At 36.6% G+C, this 20,200-nt stretch overlaps 2 protein-coding genes across 2 annotated transcripts; one reads left to right on the top strand and one right to left on the bottom strand.

The window, feature by feature from the left end:
- Nucleotides 1–4: 4 nt before the first annotated feature.
- LOC149028172 (asparagine synthetase [glutamine-hydrolyzing] 1-like) lies at nt 5–3,753 on the bottom strand. The gene is made up of 13 exons (XM_089168964.1): nt 3,582–3,753; nt 2,970–3,108; nt 2,783–2,878; nt 2,427–2,568; nt 2,147–2,337; nt 1,847–2,008; nt 1,678–1,758; nt 1,337–1,558; nt 1,092–1,226; nt 919–999; nt 752–838; nt 564–671; nt 5–463 (listed from the first exon to the last, which is right to left on the bottom strand). The coding sequence occupies exons 1-13, from the start codon at nt 3,659–3,661 to the stop codon at nt 215–217; spliced, it is 1,773 nt and encodes a 590-aa protein (XP_089025090.1). The 5' UTR covers nt 3,662–3,753; the 3' UTR covers nt 5–214.
- Nucleotides 3,754–14,824: 11,071 nt separating this feature from the next.
- On the top strand, nt 14,825–17,138 carry LOC149028171 (xylan O-acetyltransferase 1-like). The gene is made up of 5 exons (XM_089147792.1): nt 14,825–15,390; nt 15,478–15,649; nt 15,974–16,173; nt 16,288–16,446; nt 16,560–17,138. The coding sequence occupies exons 1-5, from the start codon at nt 14,894–14,896 to the stop codon at nt 16,912–16,914; spliced, it is 1,383 nt and encodes a 460-aa protein (XP_089003918.1). The 5' UTR covers nt 14,825–14,893; the 3' UTR covers nt 16,915–17,138.
- The last annotated feature ends 3,062 nt before the right edge of the window (nt 17,139–20,200 follow it).

Here is a 20,200-nt window from a genome sequence, read left to right as displayed (position 1 = left end):
CAGATACAGAGCAATACACAAATCTTATTCAACCAAGATATCTATATGTTTATATATATAACAACAATGTAGATTCTTTTCGTGGGACTCTGGACAAATTCCTTGCCTACATTGGATGATTAGGATTACACACACAAAAAAAAGAAAAAAGATTTCTAAAAACAGAGCTCGTCTAACTGCAGATTCTTGTATGAATCCTGCTTTGACAAAGATACTAGCTTTGAATTGCGACGCCCAGGCCATTCGCTTCCACCATTCTTGAAATATCGTCTATGATTTTCTCTGGTACATTTGCAACCTCATTTCCATTGGGTAGCTGTGGATCATAAGCAGAATCATGGACTCCCAATGCAGCCCTCCCTGAAGGGTCAAGATTGTTCAACCAAGCTGCATCCCACTCAATAGCTTTGGCAGTACTGCAAGCCACACTTGGGCCGCCAGGGACTGTTAAACGTGCTGAATTCTGTAGAATCATGTAATGAGATACATTAGTGCTACTCTTTTAAAAAGTTCATCTAATTAACATAATTAATCAGATATCTGCTCTAACTTCTAATACTAACCTGAGGGAAGAACCTCTCAAAGATGGTTCTGTAGTAGTAAGCCTCCTTTGTGGTAGGTGTGTTATGTGGGAAGATTTTCTTTGCATTAAACATCATTCTATCCGTCACCTAATACAGGGAAAAGAGTCTGAGACAGTGGCAAACACATAACACGGTTAGATAGATAAGTAGATTATGAGAGAAGTTACATGCTTAGCTGCATGCTCCTTAAGCCCATCGATCCAACTGTAGCCAACACCATCACTAAATTGCTCCTTCTGCCTGTATAGTATATGCTGCAGAACAGTGAACAAACTGTTAGTAATCAATGTGATCAAGCAACAGTTTGTGAAGCTGATAATTATATATGCTTGACCTTTGGCAGATAAGGATGTTCTTCATCGTCAAACGCATTCCTGATTATCCACTTCTCCATCCGTCCCTCGTCCTTTTTAATCTAGTATAGCAAAGGCAAATTCAGAGCGATCTTATCAAATTCAAATTTCAAAATTCTGAAGGACAATGTGTACAATATCTGCATCCACATACCATTTTCCACTCGGGATCGATACTCATTGCGACGTCGATAAATTCCTTATCCAAGAAGGGGACCCGAGCTTCTAGACCCCAAGCTGAAGTAGTTTTATTGGCTCTCAGGCAATCATATTTGTGAAGGGCCTTTATCTGTGACATTGGAAGAAAAAAAAAAACAGATTTCAGAGTTAGTTTATCAATATACAAATTGAAATTGGAAATGATTTTTGTAGTACATGTGTTCATCTCCTGAAGTTTACCTTGTGGCATGTCTCACGGTGGAACTCTTCCTTGTTTGGCGCCTTATGAAAATACAAGTATCCACCAAATATTTCGTCAGAGCCCTCTCCAGATAGGACCACCTTCACTCCCAGTGATTTGATCTTGCGAGACATCAGAAACATAGGGGTACTTGCCCTGATTGTGGTCACATCATATGATTCAATGTGGTAGATGACATCCTCAATGGCATCGATACCATCCTACACATGCCCAAGTCAATACAGAGGAAGCTTTATGTTTAGGTTTCATCTATAAGAACAAAGAATGCTTATATCCTTCTAACTGAACTGGAGAGTGAAAATAATCTTAGATCAATTACCTGAACTGTAAAGTGAAATTCATGATGAATAGTTCCCAAATACTCAGCAACTTCTTTTCCAGCCTTCAAATCAGGGGAGCCCTGAGCAACACAAGGAATTACAGTCTTAAAAACTATCCCACAAACCAATACTTGAACTTCATAGCTTCTCCATATCATGAAAAAATACCTCAAGGCCAACACAGAAAGAATGAAGTTGTGCTCCCCACTGTCTGGCAGCTTTTGTGCCAGCAAAATGGCGAGCAGTTACCGAAGCAACTAGTGATGAATCTAGGCCCCCTGATAGCAGCACTCCAATGGGTACATCAGTCATTAGCCGCTTAGTAACAGCCTGCAAGAATTCAAGCAAAGAAAGTTACATATCAGATGAGTGAGCTGAACTAATCTGATCGACAAGAAAGAGATCGTTCTTCTAGAAAAACTATAGAATGTCTCTTGCAACTTTGAGGATCTAGTTCAGTAGTCTCACATTTTCGAAGGCCCGTCTGAGGACTAGTGGATCATATGGAGTTGATGGAACAGCCTCTGAGAACCAAGGTGGATTGTACCATCTTCGCATCCCACCTGCCTTGCTCGAGTACAAATGACCAGGAGGGAAGCACTCAAAATGTTCACAATCATCGTTGAGAGCTTTCATTTCAGATGAAATCCAAATTGACCCTGAAAAAAAAATAGCAGGAAATTAGAATTAAGAAGAAAGATATTCAAATCTGTAGTAGGAAGTAGACAATGAACTGATCGAGATTTACCATCAAGTCCCCAGCCAATGTAGAGAGAAGTAACTCCAATGGCATCTCGAGCAACGATGAAGCTGTTGTCTCGGGTATCCAGTATCACGAATGAGAATATTCCATCCAACATGTCCACAAAGTCTTCTCCATACTCCTCATACTGTCAAAGCAAGATTAAATCCAGTTCAGCAAGCAGGGGAGCAGCAATTTCTGTTGAATGGGTAGCAGGAGGAAGGGATTCTTTCCCATACCCATTTCCAGAGGAACTCTCCAGAGGGTAAAAGAATATAATTACAGGAATTCTAAAATTTTCATAGTTTCAAAAAGCTAAGACTTTGAAGTGAAGAAGAAAAAACAGAAATCATGACACCCACCAGATGGGCTATGACATCACAATCGCTACCCGTCCTGAACTTGTGATTATGCAGCTTCTTTCTCAGCTCTTCATGATTGTATATCATCCCATTCACCTGTACAAAAAAACACAATGGATTCATTACTTGAAATAGAAAAAGGAAATTATTGTTAGTGAAGTTGCTGTTCCTGCAGTCAGATCAGTACCGTTACAGCAATTGACTTGTCTTCATTAAACAGAGGCTGATCCCCAGAAGTGGGGTCGATTATAGCCAGCCGCTGATGAGACAAAAAATTGTCTCCATATTGGTAAAGCCCACTCCAGTCGGGCCCTCTATGCTTCAATCTGCAACATTAACAGTTTCTTAATTGGTATATGAGTTGATGCATTTTTCAAAAACATCCTCTGCTTGCTGTTAAGCAGAAAGATTTATCAGAACATAAATGAAATACAGGAATCATATAACCAAAAGCTAAGTCACTAATTCAAGATTTAAGTAAAGAAAATGATGTAAGTCTTGGGCTTCCCCCCTCTCATAAAAGAAAAGAATTTGCTTGTCTATGGACTACAGGTAAGTCTCTGACTGTTTTTCTTCCACTTCTTGAATGTGTAAGTGGTTTCAAAGCTCAAAAACAAGCTGAAACACTTGTGGCCATTTTTAAATGCATCAATATATAAGCATGAGAAGCAGCATAAGAGAGAAGATGATTGAAAAAACTGGCAACATGGACAGATATATTTTCTCTGTCACGAAATTAGAAGAACAACTGGAAGAAAAGAAATGTGTTGCTAGTAGGCTCAGAATAAGAGGAAATTGCCTGCGAGAAAGCTCGAGAACTCGAACCCTTTTCGCTTGGGAATCATCACAACAACCCAGAACTGCAAGTATCCCACACATGTTGACGAAGAGAAGGGTGAGAGAAGGGTAGCAAAAGGGAATGTGACGAAAGGATAACGCCTACGGTTTTAACAAACACCAACATCTCAACCCAGATACTTATAGATAAATGAGCATCCGAGTTTCCGATTCCACGCGGGCGTAGCGGGCCCCACATCTCAATTCACCTTCTGCTTTTTTTTCTTTCTCTTCTTCTCTTCTCTCTTTATATTTTTTTTTATGTATGAATTGATAAGCGTCGACGTTACCTCGCGTCTTCTGTTCACCGCTTAATCCGCTAAGCGCTAACGACTTCTTCGAGTCCCTTTCAGCATTTCGTCATCTAGTTTGCTCCCGTCAAATGTATCCACGTGTCTTATGATTATTCGTCAAATGTCCACAATAATTTCCCCGTTTTTCTTTCGAGGCAACCTTTTCATGATTTTATCCTCTTTCTCTCTCACTCCTGACTCAGCACCGGCTCACCTAAGTCAAAGTCAGAGTTTCTTGCAAAATCCATCTATTGCCCACGTGTCCTCGAGAATAATGGAGCACGACAGTTCCCAATTCCTGACGTGGATTCTTAAAGATAACGTTGTTTAATATTATTTCCCCATAACTCCTAAAGAAGAGTTGCGTGCAATAATCGAACTTATTTTTTAATAATTTGTTTTTTTTTTTTTTTTAAATAAAGAATGCATTGGTGACAAATTTTCCCCCCCCCCATTTCTCCGGATGGGTTCATGGGTATATCCAGATATTCCTGCCTATGTAAATGCAAGGCTGTCAGAGTTCTGACCCGTTTTCTCAATTCGGATCAAAGTTGTCACCGACGGAAGTAGGGCCTGCTAGCCTGTTGATCGGTTGATCCATTGGTTGTAAATTTACAGTCGGCGTGAGTTTCAATAATTTCATTATAAATTGTAAAAATTATTTAAAAAGCTCTAAAATAGTTATTTTCTAAGCATGTTAAAAGCTATTCTATATTATAAAACATCAAAAGGAATTTTAAGAGAGAAAAATAGAAAATCCCAAATATCATACTGCAATTATAATATAGACAAGAATTTTAAAAGAAAAAAATTACTTGAACGAAAATTTGAGAGAAAATCTCAAAACAATTTTTACTATTAATATTTCACTAAAAATTTTTGTATCATTAATATGATCATGGGTGAAAATTCTTTCCCATTGATTTGTATAGAAGTAAACTAAAAAAGTATACCATGGTTATTAGCAAATTTTAGAAAACAAAACATAGAAAGTAATTTTAAGAGGGAAAAATCACTTGAAAGACTATTTGAGAGAAAATCTTGAAATATCTTCTTCCAATAATATGATCTTCAGTAAAAATTATTATTTTATTTGAATTAAAAATTTAAGGAAAAAAAATATAAAAAGTACTAACAATTTGTGAGAACAAAATTATTAGAAAACTAACACACAAAATATAGCATTTGAATAAAAACAAATGATAGAATGCTTAAGGAAAAGATTTGTCATGAAAGGGGAGTTTGTGATTTTAGAAACATGATGATATTATCCTTTAAATATTCACCACATAAATATATTGATATACATTTCAGATTTTAGAAATTTTTTTTTTTGGACAAGAATTATAAATCTTAATTTAGTCAAGGGTTCTAGAGAATACCTTATAAGTTTACATCTTTTTATCGTGTTTTTTGAATGTGTGGATAGAGAGGGCTTTGGGATAGTAGCATTCTAGAACCCATACCTTATAAGTTTACATCTTTTTATTGTGTTTTTTGAATGTGTGGATAGAGAGGGCTTTGGTATAGTAGCATTCTCTACCCTTGATGCTGATTAATGCTTGTGAACTTATCTAATATTTTGACTCTTAAGGTACACACTTTCATAAACCCTAGATTTTCATAATTGTCGTTTGACACTTCAACTGAAGTTTTGATATGTGATTTTATCGTAAGGGATGATGATAAATAATCCAAGTCTTATCAGGGATGAAAAAAAATACTTTATTAAAATGTTTCCGTACAAATATTGAGTATTAAATTGTTCTGTATGTTTCAATCAAGCACCAAGTAAACTTTTTATTGAAAGAACAACCAAAAAGACTATTAATGACTCTATTGTCTAACATCCTTTATTGATTTATTTTTATTCACTCACGTAGTGTCGTGTGTCATAATATTCAATCTAACTTTCTTTTGTTCCAAAATATAAAACTAAGTTACAATCAATAATCATTGGAATATTTTCTTGAAAAGATCACATCATCTAAACAATCAATAACAAAGTAACAAAAGATGTTAGGATGTCAATCGAAATCTAACTCCTAAAACTAGATTTATAGCTATTGATTCGTAGACATTTTAGACTTTTTAGAATCGATTTGTTGATAGCATAGAATCATTTTTAAGCTAATATTAGTATGAGAAGAGGTAAAAAAAAAATACAATTAGTTAGTCCTTTTAAGCATCTTTTGCATGTGGTGATGACAACATTAGTTGAACAAGAAAATCTTTTTGGGCTCTAAGTACTATAAATGCTTTTAGTTTAAAGATTGTATTAAACCATTAGACAATTAATTAACAATACAATGGAAAGTTGTTGGCACGATATTTTGCATTTGTATTTTGGGTTTTGTGCTAATAATGTCGATTCCACCTTACTTTTATATATGTATATATATTGTGTCTACACTCACATGGAAAACGAAATTATGTTTTCTAATCACCTTACATAGAAAAGAGATTCTTACATTGAACGATGTAGGATATACACTTAAATTCTATTTTCTAATCATCTCACTTAAAAAAAGAGATTCTAATCCCTAACCACCTTACATTCAACGATATAGGATATCAGAGCATATCTTTTGGTCGACCTAGTTGACTTTATTATAATTTTGACGGAGGTTGATAGTCACTTATGAGATTATATGTGCCATAGAGTTAAATGAAGGTCATTTTTTCATAAAATGTAACGATAATACCTCCATGCAATGTCTTAAAATTCATCCTTATACATGTATAGAGAATTCTTGTCCATATATAATTCCTATTTTCAAGAATGAGTGGAGATTCTTAACTACATAACTAAGAATGATGAATGATACCACTTTGGCTAAAAGAACATTGGACCTGTGTCTCTTTCTTGTTAGCAAAGAGGAGTAAATTTCACCTTCTGAGTGATGGAGAAGCCACTTAACTATTTAAATACCATCCTTTAACCAAAGGTTATGTCCCTTGGCGTTCTAATATATATACATATATATCCCACTTATAGATGACCCTAATATTATTGTTGTTAAACAAAAGAGAACATAGATTATATTATTAGTTACTTCAATGAGACAAGTCTATCATATGTCATCATTCAAATGTGAAAGAGAATAACACAAGATGAACTGATTAAAAGATAATCATATTATACCCAGTGATCGAATATTACTATGTCGATGCCAATTGGCTTTTCAATCCCCTATAAGCTTCAATTATAACTTTTTAACAACTTGATCATCGATAACTAATCTCGAGGCATTAATAATTAATGGGCTACATCTAGAAAGTGAAAATGTTAATAAGTATCTTATCTTCCTGAAGCATTGAAGCAAGGATTTCGAATCTACTTATTGATGCTTAATTGTATTTAGAATGAGGATCGTGGATGACACATCACATACCAGAAAAAGAAGTGATATGTTATGTGATTATGTAAGCCTTGCTTATCTGTTAAAAAGATATATTATGTAAGCATTGTTTATCCATCAACTGATCAAAACGAATAATTAAAAAAGGTAGATGACAAATCTAAACAGGTTCACATTGTTTAATGTTTAGTAACATTTTAAAGACTTTAAAAGCATCATTGAGTAGACATAACAAATAAGATAATAGCTAGTTTTGTTTAACAACTTTAAGAAAATATGTAACTAATGGTAACATAACGAGAAAAAAAAACCCAACACAAACAACAAAGATGGAGTTGTTAGAGAGTGAGAGAGAAGTGGGATATAACAAAGTCAATGGCACAAGGAGCACGAAATCCGAAATCCCTCTTATTGTTTTGATATGTCACCATTATTTCCACATGATCCCCCAAATTACACGCCATCTCTCTTCCTTGGTGAGATTGTGTGGTAGTCTAATTTGTTTTGTCTTATAAATTAGATATAATTTAAATATAAGACGAGTGTTTGACTTTACAATAAAAAGATTCGAGCTCTGACATTGAAGTATTGACATTTTACCAATTGAGCCACTAAATTAGCTCATACATGAAATCAATAATAAAACTCGAGTAGGATCCCGTGATTCAACAATTTTGATGTGTTTTTCTTTTGATCTAATTAATAGCTTTTATAGTAGAGGGTGGAGACATTACATATATTGTCAAGGAAGATTAAACCTGTAACTTCTTCACTAAGGCTGCATTTGTTTGCTAGAATAAAAGTGGCGTGGGAAAAAAGGGTAGACAAATTCTTGAAAAAGCAAAATTTTCCTATAAATCTTAAAAATGTAGTTTGTTTGGTTGCTTCCATTGGAAAAGTTAGAGATAAGTTTTCTTAATTTAAGGAAACTTGTTTGGTGAAGTGGCAAGCCAATTTTTTCACTTTAATTTTTTTTTAAAACCCACAAAATGTGTTAGAATTTGTGAAAAAGTGTGGAAAAATAAATAGTGAGACCCACAATTAATATTTTTCCATAAAATTCATTTATTTTCTTTATTTCTCCCTCACCCCCTACACATGGGACTAACATTTATTTTTCCACCCCACCTTTGCAAACAAACGCAACCAAGAAATTGTAGTCATTATCCATTGAGCAAGTTTCGTAACATCTTAGTCAGTGTCAGGTCATAAGATAAAAGGCAGAATCGTACTTAATTGTCATTTAATAAAACCCCCCAAAAAGTAAAAAAAGAAGAGAAAGGACACTAATAATGCAGGTTATGGGGTTTGTCCATTATATTGTGTACCTAAACACTATCAGTTGAAGGATCTATAGTTTCATGGAGTAGCGAAGGGTTTTTTCTTTACTAACGTCATGCTTTAGCGTCGTCCAATTAATGCAGAGTACTGTACGGTCAAAATTGAGATGTTGACCACCCATTTCGACAAAAACGTTGAAATTCATTTTTACAAAACAGACCGTCGAGATTAAAATTTCAGTCGAGATTTTGATCTCGATACCAGTACAGTCTTGAAGGAACTGGAGAGAGGAAGTGGGAGGAAGAAGAGAAGGAGAATTCATCCTTATCTCGTGGCTGCAAATTCGTACCCTGTTTCTGGATTATTTTAACTGGAGAGAGAGAGAGAGAGAAATCCATCCTTATCTCTGGCTTCTACAGCTGTAGGTTCAAACCCATCTGACAACGATGAACCATGAACCCATGCATCCCCGGCCCCGGGTCTTCGTGTCCTCCATTTTTGTGACTGGTCTCATCATGGTTGTACCTGAGGAAAACCTTTTGACATTTCATGACCAACAACATCTAAACAATGTGTTGAATGCTTGTTCTATCCATTTCAAGAAAGGACATGAATTTCCTTCTGTACATGGAGAGATTCATCTACTGCCCCACATGAGAATACAACAAACTAAGTATCAAAAGAAAGTAATTTCCAGAAGACACTTTTGTAGGAATCTGTGGCCCTTCAAAGATGCTGAGCCAACTCTCCCCTTTGAGTGGGGAAAAACATACTGGGCTGTACAGGTTTCTAGCTAGCAACCACGGGCTTTAAGGGGAATGGGTTGGGACAAATTATGGGTTTAAGTCCATAATTCATGGGCTTTGAGACCATTTGAGTCAATCTGTTCTCTCCTCACTTGAAAGACCTTGCTCAGAGAAACCTGCTATCCTGTTAGTTAGAGTTCGTTTGGTTGTAATACAAATATTTTGATGTAAAGTAAAGTTAATTTTCCTAGGAAAAATAATTTAGGTGTTTGGTTGTTACAGGATTATTTTTCATCACTAGAATAATTTTCACATTTTAAATGAAAAGGTAGTTTTAATTTACTTATAAAAAGTACAACTTAAAAATCCAAGGAATCTTGGCTCTTGGCTCTTGGCTCTTGGCTCTCAACTCTCTTGTTTAATAAGACCACTAGTAACCAAAAGGTAAACTATTCGTGCCTCAACCTTGCACCTTGCAAGTCAGAAATTAAAAAACGTTAGAGGACGAGACTATCCATGTGTTCATGTGGGACTAGATGAGTAGATGGACATGAACATGGTTAGGTTTGCAATGCAATCATTGATGGGTACATGAGCTGTGGGTTTATTAACAATGCATGTGATATGTTTCCATGCAATATAGTGCACTAAGGAGGTGTCATGGAATGCACAATTACAATAAAGTAGGTTGATTTATAAATTAATAAAAAGTATACATTAATTTTATATCAATTTCACAGTCAACCAACACAACTTGGTAAAATTAATTTTACTTTACTCTAGTTGCAATCATAATTAGTAAGTTTAGGTATAGATACGTACGTGTGGCAATTAATAAGCCTACATGGCATATTGTATGCTTTTAGTAGTTCAACTCAATAAGTCGTGTATGACAATTGTACTACATGGGTATAATACATGTTTTGGTTGGTATTCATGGAAGTCGTGTACGGCAATTGTTTGCATAAAAGAGTTTAGATATGTGTATTCATGGAATTTGATATTTTAAATATAAAAACTCTGTTAAGACCCTACTAATAGTGTTCTTCAAAAGCAAGTTTTATCAAATGGCTAAAAAACTATTTTTGCTCCCAGAACATCAAAATTGTTTTCGATGTTTTCCAAAGTAGAAAGACTTGGTGGGTTATCAAACATGTCCAAATGTCATGGGAGAATATCAGGTTTGTTTCTATCAAGCTAGTCTTGGTTTACAAAATCCCAACATTATCTACATAGTTTAACTGTAGTTTACTCATTTCAAGCATAGATAGATGGTTTGGTGGAAAAAGTAATGAATTCTCAATTACATTTAGGCTACATCAATAATCAACTTTGACCCCATATTTATTTGCACTTGTAATAAATGAATCAACCAAAGACATTCAAGATGAGATCATTTGGTGTATGTTCTTTTTTCTAATGATATTGTGTTGATAGATGAGACTCAAGTGAGAATTAAAACCAAGTTAGAATCATGGAGAGCTGCTTTAGAATCAAGATGTTTTAAATTAAGTAGAACAAAGACAAAATATGAAGTGGTGAAATTTGATGATAAGAAAATTCCTTAGAGTTATATTCTTTTAAGTACCTATGTTCAATCATAAATAAAAGAGGTGACATAGAGGATGATATTTTTCAAAGAATTAAAATAGGGTGGATGAAGTGAAGATGTGCATTCGGGGTCTTGTGTGATCGATGTATTCCATTAAAACTTGAAGAAAAACTCTATAGGATTGTCATTTGATCAGCTATAATGTATGGTGCAGAGTGTTGGGTTGTTAAAAAGAATCATATAGATAAACTCAACGTAGCAGAAATAATGAAGATGCTCACATGGATGAATAACAAAATTAGAAATGATAGGATAAAAAATGATCATATTAGATCTGGTCTGGGAGTTGCTCTCACAAGTGATAAGCTTTGGGAAAGTCGTTTGAGGTGGCACGACGATGTTCAACAGAGACCTATAAATGCTCATGGACGGAGAAGTGATATAATCCAAATTGAAGAAACTCAAAAAGCTAGGGTGTAGACCTTAGATAACCTTAAGAGAAGTGGTGAGAAATGATATGCATAGCCTAGGCGTTGTATCTAGCATGACCTTAAACATAATTGATTAGAAGGCAATGACCCATGTAGCTGGCCCGATTTGGTTGGGACAAAGCTTATTTTTCTTCTTCTTGTTGTTATTGTTATTTGGACGGCCTCAAGTTTGACCTAAGTTATTTTCTATAAAAAAATAGATAATTTTTTACATTTACCTTCCCTGTATATCCTAAAAAACCAACTAAAGACACATCATAAATTTTTTTTAATGACTAAAATGTCTTTATTTCCTCATACATCTCTTCAAAATCTAGACAAGTTTAAGAAAGAAAACCGAAAAGACATAGATAATTTTTTTTCTTTTTTCTTTTGAAGTAGAAGAATTTTATATATGATGATGGATGAGGGTATTACAGATGCCGTCCAAAATGGTCAAACTCATAAACCTCTTCACTAAGAAGTATGAGTCTTTACCACTCTATCAACTTGCATTGGTAACATAAAGACCTTTTAGTTATTAAAAAAACTATTGTATCCTTGATCTTTTTGATTAAACATGAGAGGCAAAGGCAAAATGTCTTATTTATTAAAATAAAAAATAAATTAAATTACCCTAGATTTTATTTGTTTTCTTTTTAAATTTTTTTTTACTAAAGAGGATGATGGAAGTCAAAAGCATGAATTAAAATGGAAAAATTCTAGTATTTCAAGGCTTCCTCAGTGTGCTTCCAAAGACATAACTTGGTCAGAGAAACCTCCTAATCTATTAGTTAGGTTGGCTTTACTGGAGAACTGTAGAAAAATATTTACAAAAAGAGAAAAAAAGGGAAGGAAAAGCAATTTTACAGGTCGTTGCTTTAACTTGGAAAAAAAGCGATGTTCCACTGAACCTTTCAACGACATTACAGGAGAGTACTCAAGCAAGAAAGTTGTTGCATGATTACTGGGGGAGAGATAAAGATCCCTTACTCCTTACTTTTCTCGAATATTAAGCCACTGCAAAGCATGCTTTCGTTTAGTCTTAAAGATCAAATCTTCTGACTAAGAGTGGTAACTACAAAACCCAGGAGTGGTTGACGACAAGGAAATATTAGGAAAGATCAGATTGCAGACCATTAAACTGAAAACAACATAGTGATCTCAATTCTCAAACATATGGTCCCAGATTTATTAATGTTAATCCAAGAGTTAATTAACACGTCTTTTGCTTAACCTCTCTTTCAGGGTTGTTTTTGTTCTGAATCCTACCAAGAATCCTTCATACGTTCAAGTGTTTTAGAAAGACAAGTATACGTAGTTAGCTCAATTTCATCACAGATTCACAGTTTAGCAATAGAGAAGTTACATACTGTGTTTTTATGTATATGTTTGTGTTGGTACCTAATGTTCGTTCTTGTTGCTTCCTGGGCCATCCTTGGTTTTTCCAGTTAAAGTGGAAAAATACTGGTAGAACTTAATTTTTAAATCTCCTTCCAGTTCAAACTAGTATTTTTTTGGCCCCTAGATGTCTTCTTCATAGTAAAATACACGTCTTTCCCTTAATACCTTCCCTTGAAGGTCACGAATACTTTGTAATTATGGTGGACAATACTGCTAAATATATAAATATATAAGTATTTTAATATCCTTAAAAAAAAATGTGATTGATTTCCCCCTTATCTTGGCTTTCAAGTTATGGATGAAAATTTATTTTCCTGTGGAACCAAAGCAGACAAACAGATCGGTGGATGAAATTTCCCTCCTCACCAAAATGTTCCCAACCAATAAGGATAGTGAACATGTCTTCTGTCCACAGAATCGACACTCCCATGGATAATAAAGCGACTTCTGGAACAGAAACATCAACGAAATATTTATTTCTTGGATGTTTCGGTTGTTATTGTTTTCAGATCATCCTGTGTGATTTAATTGACATCGACCACCCTGACTTGGATCTCCATCTTCCTCTAATGTAGCTGCATTGCATGCACCAACCCTCTTATGCATGTTTTCCCTAATTACCACCAATGCCTACTAACAGCCATAGCTCCAACAAAGCTCTTCCTTTTTAGGATAAAATTCAGATTCTAACAAAATGGATGTCTCTTCAAGATACCATCAGATACATATCGCCTCAAGTGGGTTGTTCATCGAGCAAGGCCAATCCAATCTGAAGGGGCCAAAGGGCATCGAATGGGACTGTACTGGTTCCCCTGGTTTCCAGACTACACCAGGGGGGGGGCCCCGGCCCCCCCGCCAAAGGCCCCCCCCCCGGGGGGGAACCCAGGGGGGGGGGGGGGGGGCCCCGCCCGGGGGTAAGAAAATCTATTTGTTTGAGACCATAGGGGGGGGGGGGGGGGGGGGGGGGGGGGGGGGGGCCCGGGCGGGGGGGGGGGGGGGGGGGGGCCCCCCCCCCCACAGCGCGGGGGGGGGGGGGGGGGGGGGAGGGGGGGGGGGGGGGGGGGGGGGGGGGGGGCGCCCCCCCCCCCCCCCCCCCCTCCTCCCTCCCCCCCCCCCCCCCCGGGGGGGGCTCCCCCCCCCCCTGCCCCCCCCCCCCCAGTGGGGGCCCCCCCGCCCCCCCCCCCCCCCCGCGGGGGGGGCCCCCCCCCCCCGCCCCCCCCCCCCCCCCCTTTTTTTCCCCGGGGGGAGGCCCGGGGGGGCGGCACCCCATTTTTTAAAAAACATTTCTTGCACCAACAACACCAATTCAGCCCTTGCATATTTGTATACTCCATCCATAGTTTTATGGCCATAATTAAGCAGGCTCCATGGGTTTGATTTCACAAGCTTTCAAAGATTTAGTGCTCCCAGGTTTCTATGCTTCCACACTGATCACCAGGGAGAGTTTTTTTTTTTTTTTTTCTCACCTTTTTTAAGTAAGAAAAAGTGTAACTAGCATAATCCAGCTAGCTAGGTTAAAGGGTCATTTGCCCAACTGCGAATGAAGATAACTGTTTTTTACCCTTTTTCTCTTTCAGTGAAACTTCAGCCACATCAGAGCGTTGGTTGATATTTTGGATAAACTAAACTAAAAACTCTCTTCGCACCAACACCAAAAGATAAGTCATTATATCATATAAAATATACCATATCCTAATTGATCTCAACTAATTATATAGGATAAAATCCAGATTCTAACAAACCCGACCAAGACAATCCCAAGAGAAGGCAGCAAAGAAAGCTATGGAAGTAAACATTAATAAACGATCCCAAAAGAAGAAAACTAAGTTCTATTAAACTGTATCAAAAAGGGTTAGTTATGTTTAGGAAATTGCCACTCTGTCTCTCTTGTTCAGCTGTTCATCGTTTGAATCAAATAGTCAAATCCGATGTAGAAAACTGAAAACGACACCTCTCCCCCCAACGATAGAACCGGCTGGCTTCTGCAGGAAAACACAGTCCACCGAACTCCATTAAACCTAATCTGTATTTTTATGTCTTTTTCTTATCCATTCCTTCTCTTAAAGACTTATTATTTATCTTCTCCCCCATCTCACCTCCTCTCACCTTTCCATTCTTCTACTCTTCGAGCCACCTCGCCGGAAATCATCTCTATTCTTCCAAAATATGAAGCAAGTCGGCGGTGGTGCCAAGAACAACTTTCTTTCCATCTTCATCTTTTTCTTCTCTGTCTTTCTTTTTGCCAGTTTCATCTATAATGAGGACGTGAAATCGTTTAAAACATTCTCATTCTCATTCTCAACACCCAAAACGCAAGAACTTCAACAAGAAATCTCGAGTTCAAATGACACTGTTCAACAAGCCAGCAAAAAAGTTGAGGAGATGCTGGAAACTATTAAGGAAGAAAAAGCAGAAGCCATAAATATGAAGATGATCTTGGCCAACGAAGAAACTTCTGATAAAGAGATTGAAAAAGTTGAGGTGCCACTAGAAGAATGTGATCTCTTTACAGGAGAATGGGTTTACGATAACGTCACTCACCCTCTGTATAAAGAAGACGAATGTGAATTCCTCACAGCGCAAGTGACGTGCATGAGGAATGGCAGAAAAGATTCTCTATATCAGAACTGGGGATGGAAGCCAAGAGACTGTTCATTACCCAAGTAAGATATCTCAATTTTCTGAATGAAGAAAGAAACTTCCAGTTTTTTTATGCTCGAAATCATCTAAATTTGTTAATATCTGTTTAGGTTCAGTGCTAATTTGATGCTTGAGAGACTTCGAGGGAAGCGGCTCATGTTCGTGGGTGACTCACTGAACCGTAACCAGTGGGAGTCCTTGGTCTGCCTCGTTCAATCTGTAATCCCTCCAGGCAAGAAGAGCTTGAATAGGTCTGGCTCGCTCTCTGTTTTCCGAGCTGAGGTAATCAGTTAATCAACATTTCTCTATTAGCTATTAGTTAGGTTAGGTTGAGACCAAAGTTTCTTAAAGCATTAGGTTTACTTAAAACATTACACCTGATACCTAAACTTTGCTTCCAACTAACACTAAATTTTAGGGTTCATAGAGTCTCCCATAAAACATGATTCATTATTAAATTATTAGTTAATTCGATAACTTAGAACATAAGTTAAATATAACTCCTAAAACAGTTCTTCTACATGAAACAAATGGTCCGTTTTAGTTGAACTGCCACTGAATGCTTCTGGAGTTTCTAATGCTTATCATGCATGCATGCTTCTCAAGGAATATGAAGCTACAGTTGAGTTCTATTGGGCCCCATTTTTGGTGGAGTCCAACTCGGATGATCCAAGGATGCACAGCATTTTGGATCGCATCATCATGCCTGATTCAATCAAGAAGCATGGGGAGTACTGGAAGGGTGTCGACTACTTGATCTTCAATACTTACGTATGGTGGATGAACAGTCTAACGATGAAAGTTTTGTAAGTACTATGCTTGGAGAAACCCTAATTCTATAGACTCTCCCTTCTGCTTATGTATATGTAATTTGCCATGAGGATTGATAATCTGTGGTTTATTGCTAATTGATGAAAAAGGCGAGGATCGTTCGATAAGGGCGACACGGAGTATGATGTGATCGAACGGCCGATAGTTTATGCTAGGGTTTTGAGGACATGGGCCAATTGGGTAGAGGAAAATGTGGATCCGAAGAAAACCTCTGTGTTTTTCAATAGCATGTCTCCAGTTCACATCAAGTAAGGATTGAAAGCCACAATGCACTGCAATCTTATATAAGTTAAATTGAGTAGTGAATCAATGAATTGAGTGTTTCTTATTGTTTTTAAATTTTTTTCGGTGCATGTAATAGGAGTTTGCAGTGGAACAATCCTGATGGGATCAAATGTGCAAAGGAGACGATGCCGGTACAAAATATGACCCGATTGGATGTGGGTACAGACTGGCGGATGTTTGCTTCGGCATTGAATGTGACCCGATCCATTAATGTTCCTGTCTATTTCCTTAACATTACAGTACTCTCTGAATATCGGAAGGATGCGCACACGTCAGTGTACACCATCCGACAAGGCAACGTTTTAACGGATGAACAGAAGGCCGACCCGGACAAGTTTGCGGATTGTATCCATTGGTGTCTACCGGGTTTACCCGATACTTGGAATGAACTCCTCTATACCCGTATCATTTCTCAAACCACATCCCACTAGTTTTCTCTCCCTCTCTCCATCTTCCCTTTCCTAGCTTCCTGTGTTATATCAGTTATTTTTTTTCTTTTTTTCTTCCAGCATGGCTAAGAAAGTAGCCACGTAGGCATGCTGGGTTTCCTGCAATTGTTGAAACATGGGCCCAGTCTTGCCAGCTTGTACCTTTTGTGTGAATTGTACAATGAAATTCAGATTTTAAAAATTATATATATACAACGAAATGAGAAAGCAAAGACGTGTAGATGAATTTTGGTTTCTATTAGATGAAGGAAATTTTCCCTTATATATTGTTTAATTATAGATGCGTGATGATTGGTCACTCCTTTCTTTCCCGCTTTTCTACCTTGATGGTTCGGGTAGATGAGTAATTTCATAAGTTGGACTTATCCTTGGCCCATCCGTGAACCCAAACAATATTTCAAGCCCAAGCCCAATATTTCTCAGTCTTAGCTCTTAGGCACAGATGGTGTGTCAAAATCGGAATAAATCGGAACTTAGAACGGGTTGATTTTGATCCAAATTGTCCGATCTGAGTTCGTCCCACCATGGTCACGGACTGAGCTAGAAACAGTTTTTATTTTTTTCCTGGTTGAGATAATTCCCATCGTTTTTTACTTTATATGTTCCTCAGTTCCAGAGACGCAAAGAGACATAGAAATAGCTTCTGTGGCAACGGAGAAAGGAAGCATCGAGGAAACAACTAGAATTAAATCCCTTTTACCTGCTTAGCTACGTAACGATAACACAGAATTAAATACTTTTTGGTATTTTCTGTAACTGTTTGTCCTTACCTCTTATTGCTTACCATGTCTCTCATCTCATGCACCTAGCAAGCTCCCTTTTGTTCAAGTATGCATGTGAGCATCAGTTTTATCTTAAAATCTGTGCTGGGTTCCATGAATATAAGTTTTCAGAATTTGAAGAAGACAGAACGAATTACACTGGATTGAGAATTTCAGGTTTGAGTTCAGTAAGCCGAGAAGTAAATCAGTTTCTACAAGATGAAGATCTTGGAAATTTTCAAGGCGTTGGTTCAGTGTGTATCAACCCTTTGGGCTCTCCAGGAAAGGCGAATCGCAGACATATTTAGATATCTAAGCTCTGCTGCCGCGTCTATGCTCATTGCCATTGTGGACTGTAATCTAGATATGTATGATTTTCTTTCCCTTGTATTCTTAACATAGTGTTTATTTTTATGTTTAAAGGTATTTATTTTGAACAAGTATTGAGTCTACTTTATTTTCTTTTCCTCTCTCCGTCTCTCCCTGTTCCCTCCATACCTCATCAAAAGAAGCCGCCTTCCACCTAATGATCTGGTTCTTCACAGTTAGGGTTCAATACTGTATAACTCAGCTCCACGTTCGGTTTGGAACAAGTGTCAAGGACTACCCATGAATCACTGTATGTGCTATGTGTGTTCAAAGCGTAATGGGCTCATGTAAGGAAAATAAATTTTTTTTTTTATGTAAGTTGTGACCATAATCCTATGATTTCACATCCAAATTATATATTAGATGACTTTCACACACACACATATATATTATATATATACAATAATCAATAATCGAATTGCAATACAATTGAAAAATGAATATCTTTAGATAATTCGGAGAACTTGATGTTGCAATCGAATGAACCACTAACAAACGAGGTTGAATTACGGCCCTGTTCATCCCTCCCTATTTTAATTTTCCTTCCCTTGCTCGTGATTTTGTCCCGGCCCTGCCCCCTTCCCGCCCTATTGGCCCTTTGGCCGGGTGTCTGTGATTGCCCCCTTGCCCCGTTGGCCCCTGCCCCGATTGGCCCTGCCCTCTCTGGCCCTATCCCGCTTGCCGCCCTTTGCCTTGTCCTGCTTTATTGCCTACTTTGGTCGTAAATATCAAATGTAAGATATGTAGTAATTAAAATACATATTAAAGTAATTAAATTATTAAATTCCAAACTCAGTTCTGGAAAATAAAATAGTAAAGATGTCAACAAATAATCCAAAACTTATATTCAATATGTATTTAACTATTTATACCCATTTAGATTTTAGAGAAATAGAGAAATCCAAATTTCTAGGGTTTTTAATTTGCTATTCGATGAAAATTATGGTTATTATATGTAAGCTCGAAGGGAAAAAGAAAAGAGTTTATTTCAATTCTCAATTAATTTCTAACTTCTAAGACAATGGTCAAACTTCATTCCAAATTTCCAATCTCTCTCTCTCTCTCTCTCTCTCTCTCTCTCTCACATTCTGTTTTTTTCCTTTAGTTTTTCTCCAACAATAAAGAGTTAAAATTATTTATGAAATAGAATAAGTAGAGAGAAGAATTGTAATTAAATTTAGGCATATTTGAAAGTCAAGTAAATTATAGAGAATGTCACACAAACTCTTTTGTAAACTTAGAAACATCGAGATTCGATTCAAAAGGAATCGATAAATGAAAATTTTATGTTCAAAGTCAAGAACTTAAGCCGTATGTAGATATGTTTTCATTCACAGCTGTTCAATAAATTGATATATTTATTCAATACAAAAAAATTCATATTCAAAACCTTGTTAACAAGTAAATCGACGATAATTTAGTATTAAAAAAAAATGTATTTTTTTCATAGTTAAAGTAAATGATGTTTTAGTTACATAGCTATATGTTTTTAATAAATTTTTTTGAAATATCACGGTAGATTTGTTAGATATTCATGATGAGAAGTTGTGGTATAGATTTGTTAGATATTAATTATTTATGTAATAGTTTTTATTATTTATAATATATTATCTCGCCTTAGTCAAAAAACAAAATCAATATTTTATTGAACTAAAAATGACTTTGTTGGAAAAATAAAAATTACCTTAAAATAATATAAAAAGTGAATTAATAGTCTAATATGATCAAAGTGACTAAATGTCAAAATCAAGACTCATATCAATGTTAGTATGAACATCAGGGTAAAAATCTAGTACTTGAGTACATGATCATCGTCAAATTAATATTAAGGTTAGAGCCAAAATTAGGGTGAGGATCAAGGCCAAAATCAAATAGATGCTTATTACATTGGTAATGAGGTTATAATTTATTTTTATTAATTTTCTACAAAACATGATAATGTTTCTAAAATTTGACACGTGTCAAGTATCCACCCATATGTATTACAATTAATTCCTCTCCATGTGGGTGGAGGGTCCAAAGTCTTTAGACTCAAATCAGGGCCAGGATCAGGGTCAGGATCAGGGCTAATATCAGGGCCAAGATCAGGGCCAGGATCAGGGCCAAGATCAAGGCCGGAGGTCGGGGTCAAAATGAGG

This window comes from Hakea prostrata, chromosome 1, assembly GCF_041222555.1.
Source record: "Hakea prostrata isolate BN-2017 chromosome 1, UWA_Hpros_2, whole genome shotgun sequence".
Classification (NCBI taxonomy): domain Eukaryota; kingdom Viridiplantae; phylum Streptophyta; class Magnoliopsida; order Proteales; family Proteaceae; genus Hakea; species Hakea prostrata.
Note: the sequence above shows the minus strand (reverse complement) of the source record. Positions and strands in the feature narration are given on the sequence as shown.

Bases quoted from the DNA above. Each gene is read 5' to 3' on its own strand.
- LOC149028172 (XM_089168964.1), bottom strand. From the start codon at position 3,661: ATGTGTGGGATACTTGCAGTTCTGGGTTGTTGTGATGATTCCCAAGCG. The intron at 2,879-2,969 runs GTACTGATCTGA...TTTTTTGTACAG, and splicing joins ACAAGTCAATTGCTGTAACG to GTGAATGGGATGATATACAA. The intron at 1,559-1,677 runs GTAATTGATCTA...GGGCATGTGTAG, and splicing joins AATTTCACTTTACAGTTCAG to GATGGTATCGATGCCATTGA.
- LOC149028171 (XM_089147792.1), top strand. From the start codon at position 14,894: ATGAAGCAAGTCGGCGGTGGTGCCAAGAACAACTTTCTTTCCATCTTC. The intron at 15,650-15,973 runs GTAATCAGTTAA...ATGCTTCTCAAG, and splicing joins TCTCTGTTTTCCGAGCTGAG to GAATATGAAGCTACAGTTGA. The intron at 16,447-16,559 runs GTAAGGATTGAA...TGCATGTAATAG, and splicing joins ATGTCTCCAGTTCACATCAA to GAGTTTGCAGTGGAACAATC.